Source organism: Bicyclus anynana, chromosome 14 (genome assembly GCF_947172395.1).
Source record: "Bicyclus anynana chromosome 14, ilBicAnyn1.1, whole genome shotgun sequence".
NCBI lineage: Eukaryota > Metazoa > Arthropoda > Insecta > Lepidoptera > Nymphalidae > Bicyclus > Bicyclus anynana.
The window spans coordinates 2,626,124-2,643,993 of record NC_069096.1 but is presented as its reverse complement, the minus strand read 5'-3'; the positions used below and the strand labels follow the sequence as shown (position 1 = coordinate 2,643,993).

The 17,870-nt window shown below is 35.1% G+C and overlaps 1 protein-coding gene across 1 annotated transcript in view; it reads left to right on the top strand.

Moving 5' to 3' along the window:
• The first annotated feature begins 8,714 nt into the window (after positions 1 to 8,714).
• The window catches only part of LOC112052490 (alkaline phosphatase, tissue-nonspecific isozyme-like), a 28,113-nt gene continuing 18,957 nt past the window's right edge, over positions 8,715 to 17,870 (top strand). Inside the window, exons 1-2 of the mRNA XM_024091592.2 lie at positions 8,715 to 8,836; positions 12,962 to 13,263. Of these exons, the coding sequence (XP_023947360.1) occupies positions 8,782 to 8,836; positions 12,962 to 13,263 (357 nt within the window). The 5' untranslated portion in view covers positions 8,715 to 8,781. The remainder of the gene's footprint in view (positions 8,837 to 12,961; positions 13,264 to 17,870) is intronic.

Sequence of the window (17,870 nt, the reverse complement as noted above, 5' to 3'; positions counted from 1 at the left end):
GTGCTTCTTCTTGTCCTTGGCTATGCGGAATAGTTCTTTTACTATTCTTGTCATCTTCAAGCGCTTCTTCTTGTCCATGGCTAGGCGGAATAGTTGTTCTACTATTCTTGTCATCTTCAAGCGCTTCTTCTTGTCCAGGGCTAGGTGGAATAGTTCTCTTACTATCCTTTGCATCTTCAAGCTCTTCTTCTTGTCCACGGCCAGGTGGAATAGTTCTCTTACTATTCTTGTCATCTTCAAGCGCTTCTTCTTGTCGATGGCTGGGCGAAATAGTTCTCTTACTATTCTTATGCCAGTTCAGACTCCACACTCTCATTAATTCAAACTTAAAATTCATTTATTTCAAGTAGGCTTAGTTTAAAACACTTCTACTGTATTGTCTATGTTTATTTTGTAGACAAGGGAGAGAAACAAAAAAATATTTATCAGACTAATGCGGGTTCCAAAAATTCTGATTTTTTTTTCTCAACAGCAATTTGTATAAATGTTTGACATCAAAAATCTCGTCTTTTTATCGTGGTATGTACCCGTTTATATAACATTCATAATGAACAACCACGAAATAAGTTTAAAATCATTAGCAATTTGTATATTCTATCCGTAAAATACTATCGACCTGCTTGTAAACTATGAATAATAAAGGCCCATTTTGGGACATGTTCTTTATGAGAAAAGTACTAGCATGAAAAGTATCATCACTGCTTTTCTTCATAGTTTTATGATTGTAGTCAAACTCGAGAATAAGTATAGAAGTTTAAATAAAAGATATTTATAAAATAAAGTACTTTACATATTTTTACAATACTCTTTCACGGTATTATAGTTTTACAGTTACCTATGTTTATATAACCTTGAACCACAACACAATTCAGGTCAAGGTTTACCTCGCAATATTTTGTAATAAAGAGCACGAACGCCGTATTGTGTGGGCTTCATTCACAGTAAGGAGGATGTGATCTATAACTCCATTGTGATCATATTCCATTCTGCAATATCTTTTGATGATTGATACGGTACTTGTATAATGTACGATTTCAAACGATGGCTCACCTGTTTTTTTTATTATTCTATTACTAGTTAGCTTTATACCTACTTCTTTTTAATTACTGAACAATTATCTCTACAGTTTTTTTTTATTATTTACAAGTTAGCTCTTGACCACAATCTCACCTGATGGTAAATGATAATGCAATCTAAGATGGAAGCGGGCTAACTTGTTAGGAACATGAAAATCCCCTTTCGGTTTCTATACGACATCGCCGTACGCTAAATCGCTTGGTGTCTTTGCGCGTAGGTAGTGACTAGCCATGGTTAAGCGTACTACCAGACAATCATCATCATCAATTTCATCATCATCATCAGTGCTTTTGTAGGCACGTAACATATCTAATAGTATAAAAGAAAAGAATTTTCAAAATCGGTCCATAAATGACAGAATTATCGCTGGAAATACATAAAAAAAACATACATACAGCCGAACGTAGAACCTCCTCCTTTTTGAAAGTCGGTTAAAAATAGTTTATAAACCGAGGTAAATACCTAAAGCTATCGAAAGTAGTCGGTCCAATTGTAAATGTGAAAAAACCGAAGTTTAATTATAAACTTAATGTAATCTTTAAGATAAAGCAATTGTTTTTGTTCTGTAAACTGTAATAAAAAATAGAGTAAGATAGCGAATACGTCAGTGGCTTATCCTATGCCAACGGGAAACCACGGCAAGCAAGCGTGGTGACCTTATACAGGATGCTTGTAACTAAGTTAAGAGCGAAAATCCATACTAATATTATAAATCATCATTATCAACCCATATTCGACTCCCTGCTGAGCTTGAGTCTCCTCTCATAATGAGTGCCGTAGTAGCCGTGATAGCCTAGTGGATATGACCTCTGCCTTCGATTCCGACCTCCAACTTTTCAGTTGTGTGCATTTTAAGAAATTAAATATCACGTGTCTCAAACTGTGAAGGAAAAACATCGTGAGGAAACCTCATACCAGAGATTTTTCTTAATTCTCAGCGTGTGTGAAGTCTGCCAATCCGCATTGGGCCAGCATGGTGGACTATTGGCCTAACCCCTCTCATATTATAAATGCGAATGCGTAAGTCTGTCTGTCTTTCAGTTTCAAATCACTTCGATTAAAGTTGGTACAGAGATAAACTATAGGTAATACCTACTTATATCGGTACAATGTCGTCTAGAAACCAAAAGATGTGTGGTAAGTTTGCCATCCATCTGTCCATCTTAGATTGTAACATCACTTACCATCAAGTGAGATTATAGTTATGGGCTATCTTGTAGAGAATATAGAAACTTGACTATTTTTTTCGTAATTCCGACAGCAAACCATTCATTTGATATCCATATCATGGGGGTGAATTTTAAACAGGCAGTCCGCCATCTTGGGGTGGCCGCCATATTGTATTTGTAACGACGTTTCTTAGCTAGTCATATTGTCATCAGAACTCAGAGCGTGTGAACAATTTCATCCTAATCGAAAACTGGGAAGTGGGTCAAATTAAGATTCCAAGATTTTCTTACATCATCATTATCAGCCCATATTCGGCTCACTGCTGAGCTCGAGTCTCCTCTCATAATCAGAGGGGTTAGGCCAATAGTCCACCACGCTAGACCAATGCGGATTGGCAGACTTCACACACGCAGAGAATTAAGAAAATTCTCTGGTGTGCTCTGGTTTCCTCACGATGTTTTCCTTCAACGTTTGAGACACGTGATTTCAATTTCTTAAGATGCACACAACTGAAAAGTTGGAGGTACATGCCCCAGATCGGATTCGAACCCATACCCTCCGGAATCTGAGGCAGAGGTCATATCCACTTAGCTATCACTGTCGTTAGTTACATAAGTGAATCTATATATTAGCTTCACTTATGTTAAAAACGAAAATATCTTAATCAACCTCTACATAAAAGTTCGGCGAGTATAAAGCGCGGCGGGAGTGATAACGGTCAGTCGGTTCCGTGTCTCCGACCACGCCCACTCGCTATGAGGGTCACTCTCTTCCTCCTCTCTGTCGTTGGAGTTCAAGGAATCTATGGTACGTATCTTTGTTTACTTTTTTTTTTATTTATTCTTTACAAGTTAGCCCTTGACTACAATCTTTACAAGTTAGCCCTTGACTACAATGGTAAGTGATGATGCAGTCTAAGATGGAAGCGGGCTAGCTTGTTAGGAGGAGGATGAAAATACACACCCCTTTCGGTTTCTACACGACATCGTACCGGAACGCTATATCGCTTAGCGGTATGTCTTTGTCGGTAGGGTGGTAACTAGCCACGGCCGAAGGCTCCCACCAGCCAAACATACTTATTAGAAGTCCAAAATCTTCATTTTTCAAGAAACCTCTAACCAATGGTTGCCACAAAACTAAAGTTCCGGCAACTGGGTTCGATCCCCGGCTGGGCTGATAGAGGTTTTCTTAATTGGGAGGCTTAGTGATTTAGCGTTCCGGTACGATGCCGTGTAGAATCGGAAAGGGGTGTGGATTTTCTTCCTCCTTTTAACAAGTTGGCCCGCTTCCATCTTAGATTGCATCATCACTTACCATCAGGTGAGATTGTAGTCAAAGATTTAATCGTAAAGAATAAAAAATAACTAAATACAAACCTCGTCCTTTATCATCTCAAATTTCCTGTGGCAAATATCAAAAACTAGCGGACGCCCGTGACTTCGTCCTTAATTAGACCTCCTTCATCTGACCCTCTCGCAAAATTCGTTCTTCAATCAACAACACACAACAATCACAACATTTAGTCTTACAAAGATGTTCATATAAGGTAACAATGTTTCACCATTAATAAGTATAGAAATATAAAATTATATAAATTAAAATTAAAAGACATTCAAAGACGTTTTTTTTGCATGAATAACAATTACGAGTAAAAAAAAAATATTCGTAATTTTGTTTATATTTAATAAACAAAATGAGTAAACGAGTAAATTTTAAAGCATCGGCAAAGTACTCTTTTATGGAGTAGTAACGTTTTTGTATTGGAAAATTTTCAAACTTCAAAATTTTCAAATTTCTTAACTGTAAGCTTGCTGTTCCTTCTGTCTGCCAGGAGTTGTGGCGAGTTGTTATAAATTTTTCGTATTTATTTAGTTATACATTTTCTTTACTTATTAATAATTTAAATATCGTCTTTAAGTTATTTTTTATTTATTTATTTATTCGAAAGCCAACGTTGTTTTCAAAAACTTATTACTAATTAAACATAACATGCATTAAAAAATAATATGCTACATTGTACACCCCACTTACAGGCTAATTCAACATGCTTTTAATTTTTAGACAATTCTTAAATTACCATTAAAAAAAAACTAAATCTACCCACCAACCTAAAAAAAACTAAAAGAATTAAAAAAAACTGATGAATTAACAAAGAGAAATTACATTTAAAACAAAAACAGAATGCATTTAAAGTACATTATACATCGACATATGTTTTTTAATTTTACTTTTGAAAGAATTAGAACAGCTATTGAAAATATCCAGATTTGCCATTTTAAAAATATTATTATAAGATCTCACTGTTCCTTTAACAGGAGATCTCACTATTCTTTCAATATTTTTGTTTTTATATGCATGTAGGTATTTTAAGGATTTTATTTGCTGGTAAAATTAAAAGCTGTTCGATGTATCGTGATGAGTGACCTGAGTTGCACGGAGCTGGATGCTGATGGCCCGAGAATGTTCTGTTTGGAAGTCTATACAAGAGAGATATGTCACGTCCATCAGCTGATAATGATGATGATGATGATGATGATGGTGATGATGATGATAATGATGTAGGTATCTACTTATTAATTACCTACCTTCAAAAAAAAACATTAACTTTTTTGTATTTCATTCCGGAACTTAATTATGTTTATAAAAAATTGCATGAATAACAATTTTATCTTGTTTTCAGATCATTCGGTATCTGAACATTATTACCTACCACAGAATACATAACTACAAATAAGTTAAAACACTACAAAAATACAGAATACACAAAATATTTACATTTTTATAAATAGAATATTCTTCTGTACATTAGTGTGTTTGTCACCTACCTACTACTAAACGGCTCTAGCGATTTGGATGTTAATTTTGAGAGTTAGATATTATAGTATATATTTAGAATTGAATCACGAGCGTAGCGAGTGATTCTATTTTAGAATCCTGGGCCTTATGGATTCAAAGACGCAAAAAGCGAAATACTTTTTGTTCTCTCTCGTGTTACACATGCAACTTTTCACCTTACTAGAGAAAAAATACATGATGTTAGAATAATACATATTTATTATTAGGTACATAAATATTTTTATTTAAAAAAAATAATTATCTTAATAATCAGATACATCTGAATAGTTTTAATTTAATTACATGAACAATAATTACATTAACGAAAACACTAACATTGAAATGAAAAATGAAAATCAATAGAATAAAAAACAACAAAATTAAAAATTTGAAACAAAATAAAAGATATTATTTACAAGTTAGCTCTTGACTGCAATCTCACCTGATGGTAAGTGACGATGCAATCTAAGTTGGAAGCGGGCTAACTTGTTAAGAGGAGGATGAAAATCCACACCCCTTCGGTTTCTACACGACATCGTACCGGAACGCTAAATCGCTTGGCGGTACGTCTTTGTCAGTAGGGTGGTAACTAATCACGGCCAAAGTCTCCCACCAGCCAGACCTAATATGATAGATATATGACCTAATATGATAGATTATAACAACGTTAATATTTTTATGTTAAAGTCAAAGTATACACTAAAGTAAATCAAAGATTAAGTAACGGTGAATCTGTGCTTATTACTTTCGGATTCTGACAATCTGGTAGGTATTTGGGCAAATTATAATCAGGATTTGCAAACTCGTTTTCGACTTATGCAGCACACGTATTTCTCCCGTTATTTATGACGAACCGAAAACTTAAACGGGACAATCCTTATTACAATAAAAATCGTTCGACACGTCCTTCTGTTAGTATTTTTGTTTTTATTTAAACAACGTCTATTGATACAATTTATTACTAAAGGTAAATAGTCCTTAGGTGATAGGATGAACTTTGACTCATAGATTTGGGAGGTAGCAGGTTCCTAAATAGGGATGATGACAGTTTTTTAAATTGTTTATAAATTAAGAGTATACTAATAGCAAAGCAATCTTGTAAAAGTAACAGGGTATCTGCGATCATTACTTTCGGAGCTACAGGGATTTAAAGGGTCAGATTTGCGGCGCTGCCGCGGATTTCTGAAAAACGCCCCATACAAAATTACACGATTTAGTGACGTCGTTGGCTCGCTGATCGTTAGGTTTGTATGGGCGTTCAAACAAAATTACTAATATCTTTTTTATTTGTGCGTTTATGTTTATAGTTCATTTATTGAAAAATGACACATTTAATGTAAGGAAGCTAACACTGTATGAATTTTCATCTAATTACGATAAAAAAAATTAATAGATTTTGTAATTTTATAATCTTATTTATTTAATAAAACAAATAACCAGACAATCTTTGCTTATTATGTATAAATTAGTTAACATAGACCTTATTTACCCGAATGTATCATAAAAATCAATATATTCAAACCTAGTCATCATCCCCATTGCCCAATAAATGTTTTTTTTTTATCCCTTCGATGCAGACGCTGAAAGTCTTTGACTGCCTTTTTCGAAACGTTGCCGCAGAGCTAAATGATTTTAAATCTCTCATGAATCAGGTATTAATTAAAGCAAATTGTTAAGATTATTTTATTACATTACAAGATTAGTTAAGTTAATCCATCGCCGAGACATAAAGGATTTTATTGTGTAAACAGATTAACATGATCTAAATAAATCAAGTTAATCCTTACGTGATGCGAGTGCAAAACCCTGACATAGAAATGAATAATATTTGTGTTTGTTATCATTACCTCCATCATCATCCATTTATCAACCTCTTAAAATGGAGCCATTCTTGCAGGGTTTTAGGATTTGCCATCGATCGTAGATCATTAGATGGGCCTCAAAGCGTCGCGGAATTGTCATTGGTTTCGCACATTGAGTACGTCATCACTCGTGACACATTACTTTTTATTAATGTTGTGACTTGTGTTTTTACATTTCCAAAATGAACACGAAGGTATAATTATGGGATTAAAATAAAAAAAAAACAGTAAATATTTTTTTAAGTCCACGTCCACTCAGAGTATGCGCTTGTTACGTACTAAGATAAGATGTGCGTGCACGTCTTTGGGTAATAGTTGAGAAGTTAGTAGTTGAGTAGGGTAGGGTAGGCGTATGATAGTGGTATGGTAGGGATAGGGTAGTGGTATAGTGACGGTAAAGTAGGAGTATGGTAGCGGTAGAATAAATAAATAAATATACTTAAACAATACACATCACTATCTAGCCCCAAAGTAAGCAGAGTAGCTTGTGTTATGGGTACTAAGATAGTTGATATTATAATATTCATATACATTTATATACTACATATAAATACTTATATAATGTATAAATACACACAGACACTGGAAAACACCCATGCTCATCACACAAATATTTTCCAGTTGTGGGAATCGAACCCACGACCGTGGATGCAGAAAGCAGGGTAACTACCCACTGCGCCACGCGGCCGTCAGAAGTATCTAAAGTAAGTAAGTAGTAAAAAGAAATGTGAATCTAAGGCATTCCTTAGCAAAAAGTAGTAGGACGTCGTGATACAAAAGTAACCACTTGACCCAACAACCCTATGAAGCAAAAGCATATACAACAATTTTTTATTATAAGAGTATATTTGCCATTTGTATTAAATATGACCAATATTCCCATTCCCCTCCAACTAGTCGGGAAAGACTGTGCTAGGAGTGGGTACGACAATAGACCAACGGAGCGGGGATTCAACCACCACCCCTCGGTGATGAGTCCAACCGCTTTTACCGTTGAGCTATAGAGGCTGTGCTATTTAGTGTCTCAATAAGTGCCAATATCGCAGACAGACCTACTACAAAAAATGCACTTAAGACACATACAGTTAGGTCGGCCGCTTACAATCGTTTTCCGTATTCGTTTTCCTAATGCGTAATTCCGATTCGGAATCCCGTGAGACTACCGAAGGCTGTACGTTTTTCTCCATTCGGAATATGTTCCGTTCGGAAAAAAGTACGTGTGCGTCATTTAATGTATTTTATATTGATTTAATGCATTCGGTTTTCCGAACACAGAAAACCGATTTATCTTTATGTTATTATCATTTTATTTATACGCTCTTTGTTTTTGATTTTTTATTTTCTGATTTATTATCTAAATTTTTAATTTGAATGTATTAAAAGTATTTTGATTAGTTGTTTAGTTTGTAATTATAACTGACTGTAACGTCACCCAGGTTTCAGCTGAAAATCAGCGCTGGGCATTGCTTTCCTGCGATGAACGGCTAATGCTGAGCTGTAAACCGTTTCTGATTGGTGTCACAGACAGTCATATAATATCTAAGATAGGATGTACTGTTTCTGACACTAAAAAGTGAATAATTATTTTCTTTCTTTCTTGGATTCGGAAAACGAATACTGAAAATGAGTGTATGCGGCCTGCCTTAGTGTCTTAATAAGTGTCAATATCACAGGCCTACTACAATAAACGCATTAAGTCACAGACGGTGTCTCACAAGGGTCTATTCTATCACTCATTGAATAAGTGAGATTTCACGGCACTTATCTAGTGGCAATGAGTGCAGCTTGCAACTGACAGTTGACACGGCGCCGCGACAGAGTGCGCACGAGTGACGAAATGCCGCGCGCGCATCTCCTTTTAGTGGTTACGACGATTGTGTTCACAGCTGCAGGTAATTGAATAATTATTTAATTAAACTTTTCAATTATAATTAATATGCCAGTGCCAATTAGTAAAATGAATATGCATAAAAATAATAAAATGAAGTTTTAGAAAGTGAAAAAGGATTTTTTTTTTTTTTTCAATTAATTTAGTTAAACGTAATTATTGTTTAATGGGCATTAAAAGTTGAAACTTTTTGAATATCGGATTTTAATTAATAACTTTTATTTTATTGATATAACTATTAAATTCAATTAGCTTTATATTCTAAGCGATAGACAAGATAATATTTTCACTGTTGAAATCTAAAGAGAAAACATTTTCATTATTTTATATGTTAAGAATTTCTAGTACCTTGACTATGCCAATGGTAAATAGTATCCTCTTTATCATTAGCATAGTCGAGCATTGAGTTATTCTTTAAAAAAATGAATAATGAACGTTTCTTTTGGCGTAAATACCATACAAACCTAACCTAAGTAAACACTGTTAAAGAGTTGCTACGAAACCAAGGTATTATTATATTCCATATAAAATATTTACACTAGTCGACGAAAAGTTAACCTGCCAAAATTCATGGCAAAAAAATATAAGCGATAGCTCATTCAGCGTGACATCAAATTCAGAGAAAGGATAATGCAAGCGAAAATTGCAGTTTTTGTAACCTAAAAACGAAACCCTAAAATTAGGACTATAACTCAAAAACTATCAGTGATATCGTAAATTTAAAAAAAAGAACTCATTAAAGAAAACTAACTAACTTTCAGAAGTCTGGCTAAGCAGTTATTGATATAAATATTGCGCTAAGAATGGGGATCCATCCACCCGTTGAAATAAGGGCATGTCTTCGCTAGGAAGGATAAGATATAAAACTGCTATTTTGCAGAAAATTAAAAAAAAATACGCCTTTCTCAGAATCATTTGTATTTTTCTCTCATTCTAACGAATGTTCGGAGGTTTCCAACTACCAGACTAATTATTAAATTACGATTTATACCTACACTAGCTGACACCACGCGGTATTACCCGCGTGGTTCCCGTTCCCGTAGAAAAACTGGGATAATATATAGCCTATAGCCTCCCTCGATAAATGGGCTATCTAACACTGAAAGAATTTTTCAAATCGGACTATTAGTTCCTGAGATTAACGCGTTCAATCCAACAAACATACAAACTCTTCAGCTTTATATATTAGTATAGAAGTATAGATAAACAATGAGGGAATGTACCCTTGGAAGCTGCTTCCTCACAATATCACCACGGTTATAAATTTATAGTTGCATACATAATTTATCTAATGGAGCGTCGTCGTCATCAACCCATATTCGGCTCACTGCTGAGCTCAAGTCTCCTCTCAGAATGAGAGGGGTTAGGCCAATAGTCCACCACGCTAGATCAATGCGGATTGGCAGACTTCACACACGCAGAGAATTAAGATAATTCTCTGGTATGCAGGTTTCCTCACGATGTTTTCCTTCACCGATTGAGACACGTGATATTTAATTTCTTAAAATGCACACAACTGAAAAGTTGGAGGTGCATGCCGGATCGGATTCGAACCCACACCCTCCGGAATCGGAGGCAGAGGTCATATCCACTGGGATATCACGGCTGAATAACTTACAACTTTTATAAAATAACGGAGGTCTGGCCATTGCAAGCATAAGATGTAAGGTGTAATATCCAGCTGTTTATAGATGAGTTCATGTCAAACATATTACTTTTTTATATTAAATTAGATGCCGTCACCAAAAAATTTGCAATGCAATTAATTTTTACGCCTTACGTGATAATTACGTATACTCTTTGATAACAAAACCTCAATAAAATTTTAAGGCCAAATGAATAATACATTTATATTTTATTGGTTTCTATATCGGTACATTCAACAATGTTTTCAATTATTTTCTCTATTTGAAATTGGCTTAGTTTAAAAAAGACTTGTCTGTATTTAAAAGTACATATGTGCTCAAAATTCCAGTTCTGGCTGATTTTCTTTAAAATTTAAAAGTTTGTTTTCTTTCCTCCTCGTTCAAAGAATTTTTTTTCTAATATCTATTAATCGTGCACATAATAGTACGATCCGAATTAAAAACGACCTTCACCCATTTGTTTATTGGATGAAAATAATTATATTATAATATTTCATAATTATACATAATTACTAGCGGACCCTAGACTTATGTGCACTTCTTCCCTACACCGCTTGGCGGTACGTCTTTGCCGGTAGAGTGGTAACTAGCCACGGCCGAAGCCTCCCACCAGCCAGACCTGGACAAATTAAGAAAATCTCAATCTGTCCAGCCGGGGATCGAACCCAGGACCTCCGTTTTGTGAATCCACCGCGCAAACCACTGCGCCACGGAGGCCGTCAAAACCGCACACTGCCGTGTGTGTTTGAATTCTGCCGATCCGCATTTGGCCAGCGTGGTGGACTAAGGTCTAGCCCCTCTCATACCGTGAGGAGACTCGAACTCAACAGTGAGCTGATAATGGGTTGATAACGATGATCATGTATGTATGAACCACAATCATCAGCTTTAGCGTTTCTGTGGTGATAACCGCATGAAAATACTTTCAGTAGTTTTCGAGCTTGTCACCAACATACAGACGTGGCAGAGGACGTTTTAGATATGTATAGATTTGTAGGTAACTTGCATACCTTTCACATAATAATCAATGATAACGAGCGTGACCAAATCACTTTACAGTTTACACTTAACTTGATACGTGACGATTAACGCCGTGAAAACGTGACAGAGAAAATATTATAACAATTTTTACGCGATAAAATACTTTGTGTAAGAATTTGTTATTACTTGATCTCGTATTTCTTATCAATAAATTAGTTTAAAATTTTATAAAAAGTAAAATAAAAACCGGTCAAGCGCGAGTCGGTCACCCATCCAGGTTAAGTACTAATTAATTAAAGACTATTTCATTCATCATTATTAACCCATATTCGGCTCGAGTCTCCTCTCAAAATGAGAGGGGTTAGACCTATAGTCCACCACGCAGGCCCAATGCAGATTGGCAGACTTCACACACGCAGAGAATTAATTTTGTCAAAATTCACACAACTGAAAAGTTGGAGGTGCATGCCCGGACCAATGTAAAGTATTACATTATCTCAAACGGTTTTCTAGATCAATGTAAAGTACCTTACAGATAGAGACCTAAATTTTTGTTTTCTAGAGAGTATCGAAATACAAAATAAAATAATTGCCGTTTTAAAAGTAAAATAAAATTCATCCCCATTTTACATGTAGCTAGTAGTATGTTCCTAAAAAAATAGATTTAAGATTTTATTTTAAGAATTGGGCGGCGTTCTTAATGTAGGTACATTCAAGATTATAGTTTGCTAGTAAGTAGCAATTGTATGCTGTAGCTAAACCGCGGAGGGACAGACAGACGAACGGACAGAGCGACATGACAAAACTATGAGCGTTCCTTGTTAACTAAGGAACCCTAAAAATGGGTCACAATAATAGCAATCATCAAGGAAAGTTAATGTTTTCATTTTAATAAAAATTGGAATATTGCGATTTTAGAATTTAAACTATCGTGAGTGGTATTCATAATCAAATAATTAATTAGGTCGGAGTATGCCTGACTAGTTTCGAACCCATACGGGGCCCTTAGTCATGAGCTGGTTCTTGCATCGTGGCACGATCCAAACTGTCAAGCGGCTGCGCGACGCACTGCTGCTCGCATTGCGCGCTGGGAGAGGGTATGGATGGGTTCGAAACTAGTCGGGCATATTCCGACCTAATATCACGTGAGTTTTAGCCGTGTTTCATAATCAATTAATATTGCGATTTATTTGGTATTTCCTTGACAAACGTGTGTAATGCTAGCAGCATATTACAATAGTTCAAATTTCCCAGCAAAATTTGGTGAAGGAAGACCACAAGCAGGAAAAACAAGCTGATAAAATTAATTTACAAGTCATTATGTCGGAAAAATCGGCTTAGAAATGCAAATGAATCGTGAAAGCTGAATTTTAACCGACTTCCAAAAAGGAGGAGGTTTATGTTCGGCTGTGTGTTTTTTATGTATTTGTATGTAGTAGGTATATTAATTTATATGACATGTCTAGTGATGTGTGTATTAAGTATATTTATTTAATTTGCAGAAGATGTCGTTTCTACACCGAAGCCGAAGAAAGTCCTAGACACAATCATGAACCCAGTCTACATACCAGCACAGGAGAAACATAGCTCCTACTGGAGAAATACCGCTCAAGATGTCCTAAACTCCAAGTTGATGGAGACCTTGAACAAAAACAAAGCCAAGAACGGAATACTGTTCATAGGCGATGGAATGTCGCTAGCGACGGTCATGGCAGCGAGGACTTTCGCCGGTCAGCTGGAGAGAGAGTTGGGAGAAGATAATGTTCTGGATTTTGAGAAGTTTCCTGTCAGTGGATTAGCTAGGGTGAGTAGTCTAAATAGGGGTTGACTCATATCAAATTTAATAAAACCAATATTAATTTCGCATAGTATATGGAATAAGGGTCCGAAATATATCGATAACATTATTAATAAAAGTTGAGGATTTCTTAGGAAACTTAATTGAAAAATCATGTATATCTTTTAATTTTCCATACGTTAAAAATGCTGTCGTCCATTTTGTGACGTCACAAAGTTACTTCATGTACAGCTAAACTTCAAAGTAATTAATATTTTTATCAAACGCTCCGTTTGTAAGGGATTTGTTATAGTGACGTCATGAAACAGTTGAAAAATAGACATCATGGCCGACAGGCGTTTTGGCTCGTATTGTCAAAAACATATTTAAAAACTAAAATTTTCATGTAATCACAAATCAAAAATATTTGAAAAAAAAAAATTCAATCTAGTAGAATGATAATGAACTATTTAAGACCATTAAAAAAAAGTGTCAACTAGCATATTACCATTAAAATCCATAATCTGATCGTAATCTATCTACTGGGTCTAATCCCATTCATAAACAATTTATGAATGAATTATAATAATTATTAATTTGTGAATGGAATTATTTGGATCTACTTAGATCCAAAAAATGACATCAATCAAAGGCAGTTTTAAGTGATAATCGTATATCTATTTCGAAAATCAAATGAAACTAAAACAAAGAAGAGAAATTTGTGTCTATTATGTATACTCGTATAATACCTTGTATACTAAACCCATTACTGACCTAGAAAAGTCTTAAAGCAACCTGTTAATTAAGAAATTCTTAGAACACTAATTATAGTCTAGTAAGTAGGTACTCGTAATTACTTCGATACTTAAGAGATTTAGAACACGTGATATTTAATTTCTTTAAATGCACACAACTGAAAAGTTGGAGATGTATGCAATGGACCGGATTCGAACCTACGCCCCCGAATCGAAGGCAGAGCAAACATATTTAATTAAATAAGGGATTTATAAAGTTACAAACTTTAATGTTGTGTCATAGAGGTACGTAAACGGGTTCGTCATCAACCCATATTCGGCTCACTGCTGAGCTCGAGTCTCCTCTCAGAATGAGAGGGGTTAGGCCAATAGTCCACCACGCTGGCCCAATGCGGATTGGCAGACTTCACACACGCAGAGAATGAATATAATTCTCTGGTATGCAGGTTTCCTCACGATGTTTTCCTTCACCGATTGAGACACGTGATATTAAATTTCTTAAAATGCACACAACTGAAAAGTTGGAGGTGCATGCCCTGAACCGGATTCGAACCCACACCCTCATCACATCGGAGGCAGAGGTCATATCCACTGGGCTATCACTGCTCACGTAAACGGGTTACTTTACATAAATGGCCATTTATAACGTTGTTTCAATAACTAAATACTACTTAGATTAATATGCTAGCGAGTTATAAAAAGTGTACTTAGGTGTTTTATGCAAAAAAAAACAGTTAATTTTACAAAGGTGAACATTTTAATGGAAGTCACGAAAATCTACACAATACTAAAAAAATATGACGAAAAACAATACCTATAACTACAAGTCGTATTGCGTCCTGGTTTTTTCAAGTCGGCAAAACACAGACTATGTTTTGCAGTGACTTTTGCAGATTTAATTTTATCGGATTACGTAAAATTTTACGTAATTTAAACGATTTTACGCAAATTTGACATCGGTATGCTACTGTTTCGTAATCTCAATTTCTTTTGGTAGTTCTTTTGAGCAATTAAGAAAAATCGAAAGTGGATATCCGTAATCGGTATGATTATATGAAGTTATAGAATTGTGATTGATAGATAGTATTATATAATCATTGCAGCGTCACCGGTGGGGGGGGGGGGGGGGCTGAATGAGAGATTCTCTGCCAGTGGAGAACTCTCATTACCAATAAACCCAAATTACCATTTAAATTCATAATCTGATCGTAATCTATCTTTAATTAAAAATAAAGTTAATTAAAATTAAGTTCACCACGCTGGCCCAATGCGGATTGGCAGACTTCACACGCAGAGAATTAAGAAAATTCTCTGGTATGCAGATTTCCTAACGATGTTTTCCTTCACCGTTTGGGACACGTGATATTTAATTTCTTAAAATGCACACAACAGAAAAGTTGGAGGTGCATGCCCCGGACCAGATTCGAACCCACGCCCTTCGGAATCGGAGGCAGAGGTCATATCCACTGGGCTATCACAGAGTAGACATTTTACAAAGGTGAACATTTTAATAGAAATCATGAAAATGTACCCAGTAGTGAAAAAATATAACGAAAAACCTAAAGTCGTAAATTAATTAAATTTAATTAGCATTATTCAGTGTTTTTCACCAAACTCGTCTATACTAATTTTTATAAAATAAAAGAAAATTAGCATATTCACTGACTCGGTAATGACCAGCAGGCGAGAACGCAAGTCAAATGCGAAATTATAGTTAAAAAAAGGAATTTTAGTCCGATTACCCAATACTTTGAGTTATTTTTATGATAAAAATATTTGATACATTAAAATCAGTTTTTAATTTTATCTAACTGTTACAAGGAGACGGCTCGTTGTTAGGATTTTTTACAAGGTCTTATAACATCGTACTCTTTACATCGTATGTTTTACTTTTCATAGTCATGGCTATTGGAGCGATTTAGTAAAAAATGCGGTTGCAATCGACTGAGTTGACGCATTTTACCTCTTTGCACCTATTCATATTAGTTAGTAGTTCCAGAGACTATTTGATAGGCTAGTTGACACTTTTTTTTTAAATGGTGTTAAATTTTTCATTTTGAAAATACGAGCCAAAGCGCCTTTGGACATGATTGGCTATATTTCAACTATTTCATGACGTCACGTTAACAAATCTTTTACAATTTAATCCTTACACTCAAAGCTTCTTTTACAAAACATTATTTATAAAAATAGTATTATAGTACATTGGTAATTTAATCCGTAATGTTTAACATAAATCAGATCTTTAATATTTTAATTACAGTAGCTACAGCATTGAAAATGGTGATTCAACAATTTGAAAAAAAATTTGAAAAATCCGAAAAAATAACTTGGTCACCCTAGGGATTCTTTAAAAACGATTTCAATCAGTTTTAATTAATTAGATGGTATATCTACTATTTGTATTTTATCCATTAATTACGGGACACCTTGTATATAACTTGGCGTTCTTATTTTCAATATCGTACTTGAATGGAAGTCACCATTCCGCGGCCGGTGAAGCGAGACGCCCTGCAGATGATTAGATGTACTTACTACGTAAGACGCTGTGCTTGACCGCGTGGTCAAGTCACGTTCAAGGAAACAAAGGCCGCATTGTGAGGCCAGACGTTGTAAGGTTCCTTACCTCGAATGGAATATAAAACCCTTTACCCTCACAGGATCACTGTTGAAAATTAAATAGTTTTAGGATTTTCTTGTTAGTCTATTTATTTTAAGACAAATTTTCTAAGGAGGCTTTGTTTTTCTTATTGATCTCAATCAAAAACTCATACGTAAGCTTCTAATTCAATAGATATGACCATTTTTTGATCAAAAAGAGCAGTGATCCAATGGATATGACCTCTGCCTCCGATTCCGGAGGGGTTCGAATCCGGTCATTTTCATGCAGTTATCACCACAGAAAACGGACGATTATGGTCATCGTGCAACATAATCATTATCAACCTATCGGCTCACTGTTGAGCTCGAGTGTCCTCTCAGTATCTCAGTAGGCCTTAGTCCACCACGCTGGCCAAATGAGGATTGGCAGATTCGTAGAGGATTAAGAAAATTTTCAGATATGCAGGTTTCCCCACGATGTTTTTCCTTCACCGTTTGAGACACGTGAATTTGTGTTTTTTTGTGTCACAAACAAATTAATAAAGTCTTGTGAATACTGTCGAACAAAACAAAAAAAATATATATTTACAGTTTGTAAATACAAAATGTGAACCTACAGAACCCTTCGTGCACGAATCTCACTCTTAATTGGCAGTTTTACAAACTTTTGTTTAACTTGCAATACTTCTTAAGGTCAAATCTTGTAACTAATTTTTGAAACAGTTATCCTCAAATGGATGTGACATTTAACCACAGATTCACAGAACTCTGGAAAATGAAATTCTAACTTCAAAAAAAAAAGATTCCGACGCATCGTCCTACTTTTTTTGAACCTCACGAAGTTTAGTTGAAATCAGCCTCTTTCATCATTAATTAGTTAAAAAAATATTATTATAAAAACAAAAAACCCGACTGCCTAACCGTTATGAATTGAAAAGAGAAAACAAGTATCACAATATCGATATACTCGTAAGGTTCTGACTAAATTCTTTATTTTGCCGCATGCGGTGACAAACATTGGTATTTCATTCTTTTCCCGTAAGAAAGTCTTATTTGCCCCCGTCTGCAGCGCCATGAAGCGATTTGGCTGAAATTTAAAGAAGAATTTGACTGAAATTTAAGCTGGCGGCGTTAAAGAGTAATAAACATCCAAACAAACATACATCCATTCAAACTTTCGCGTTTATAATATTAGTAGATTTTATAAGAAATACACGCCATTTATATTGTTTAACCAAGGGCACGATACCCAATACCCTGGCGCTATTACCCAATACC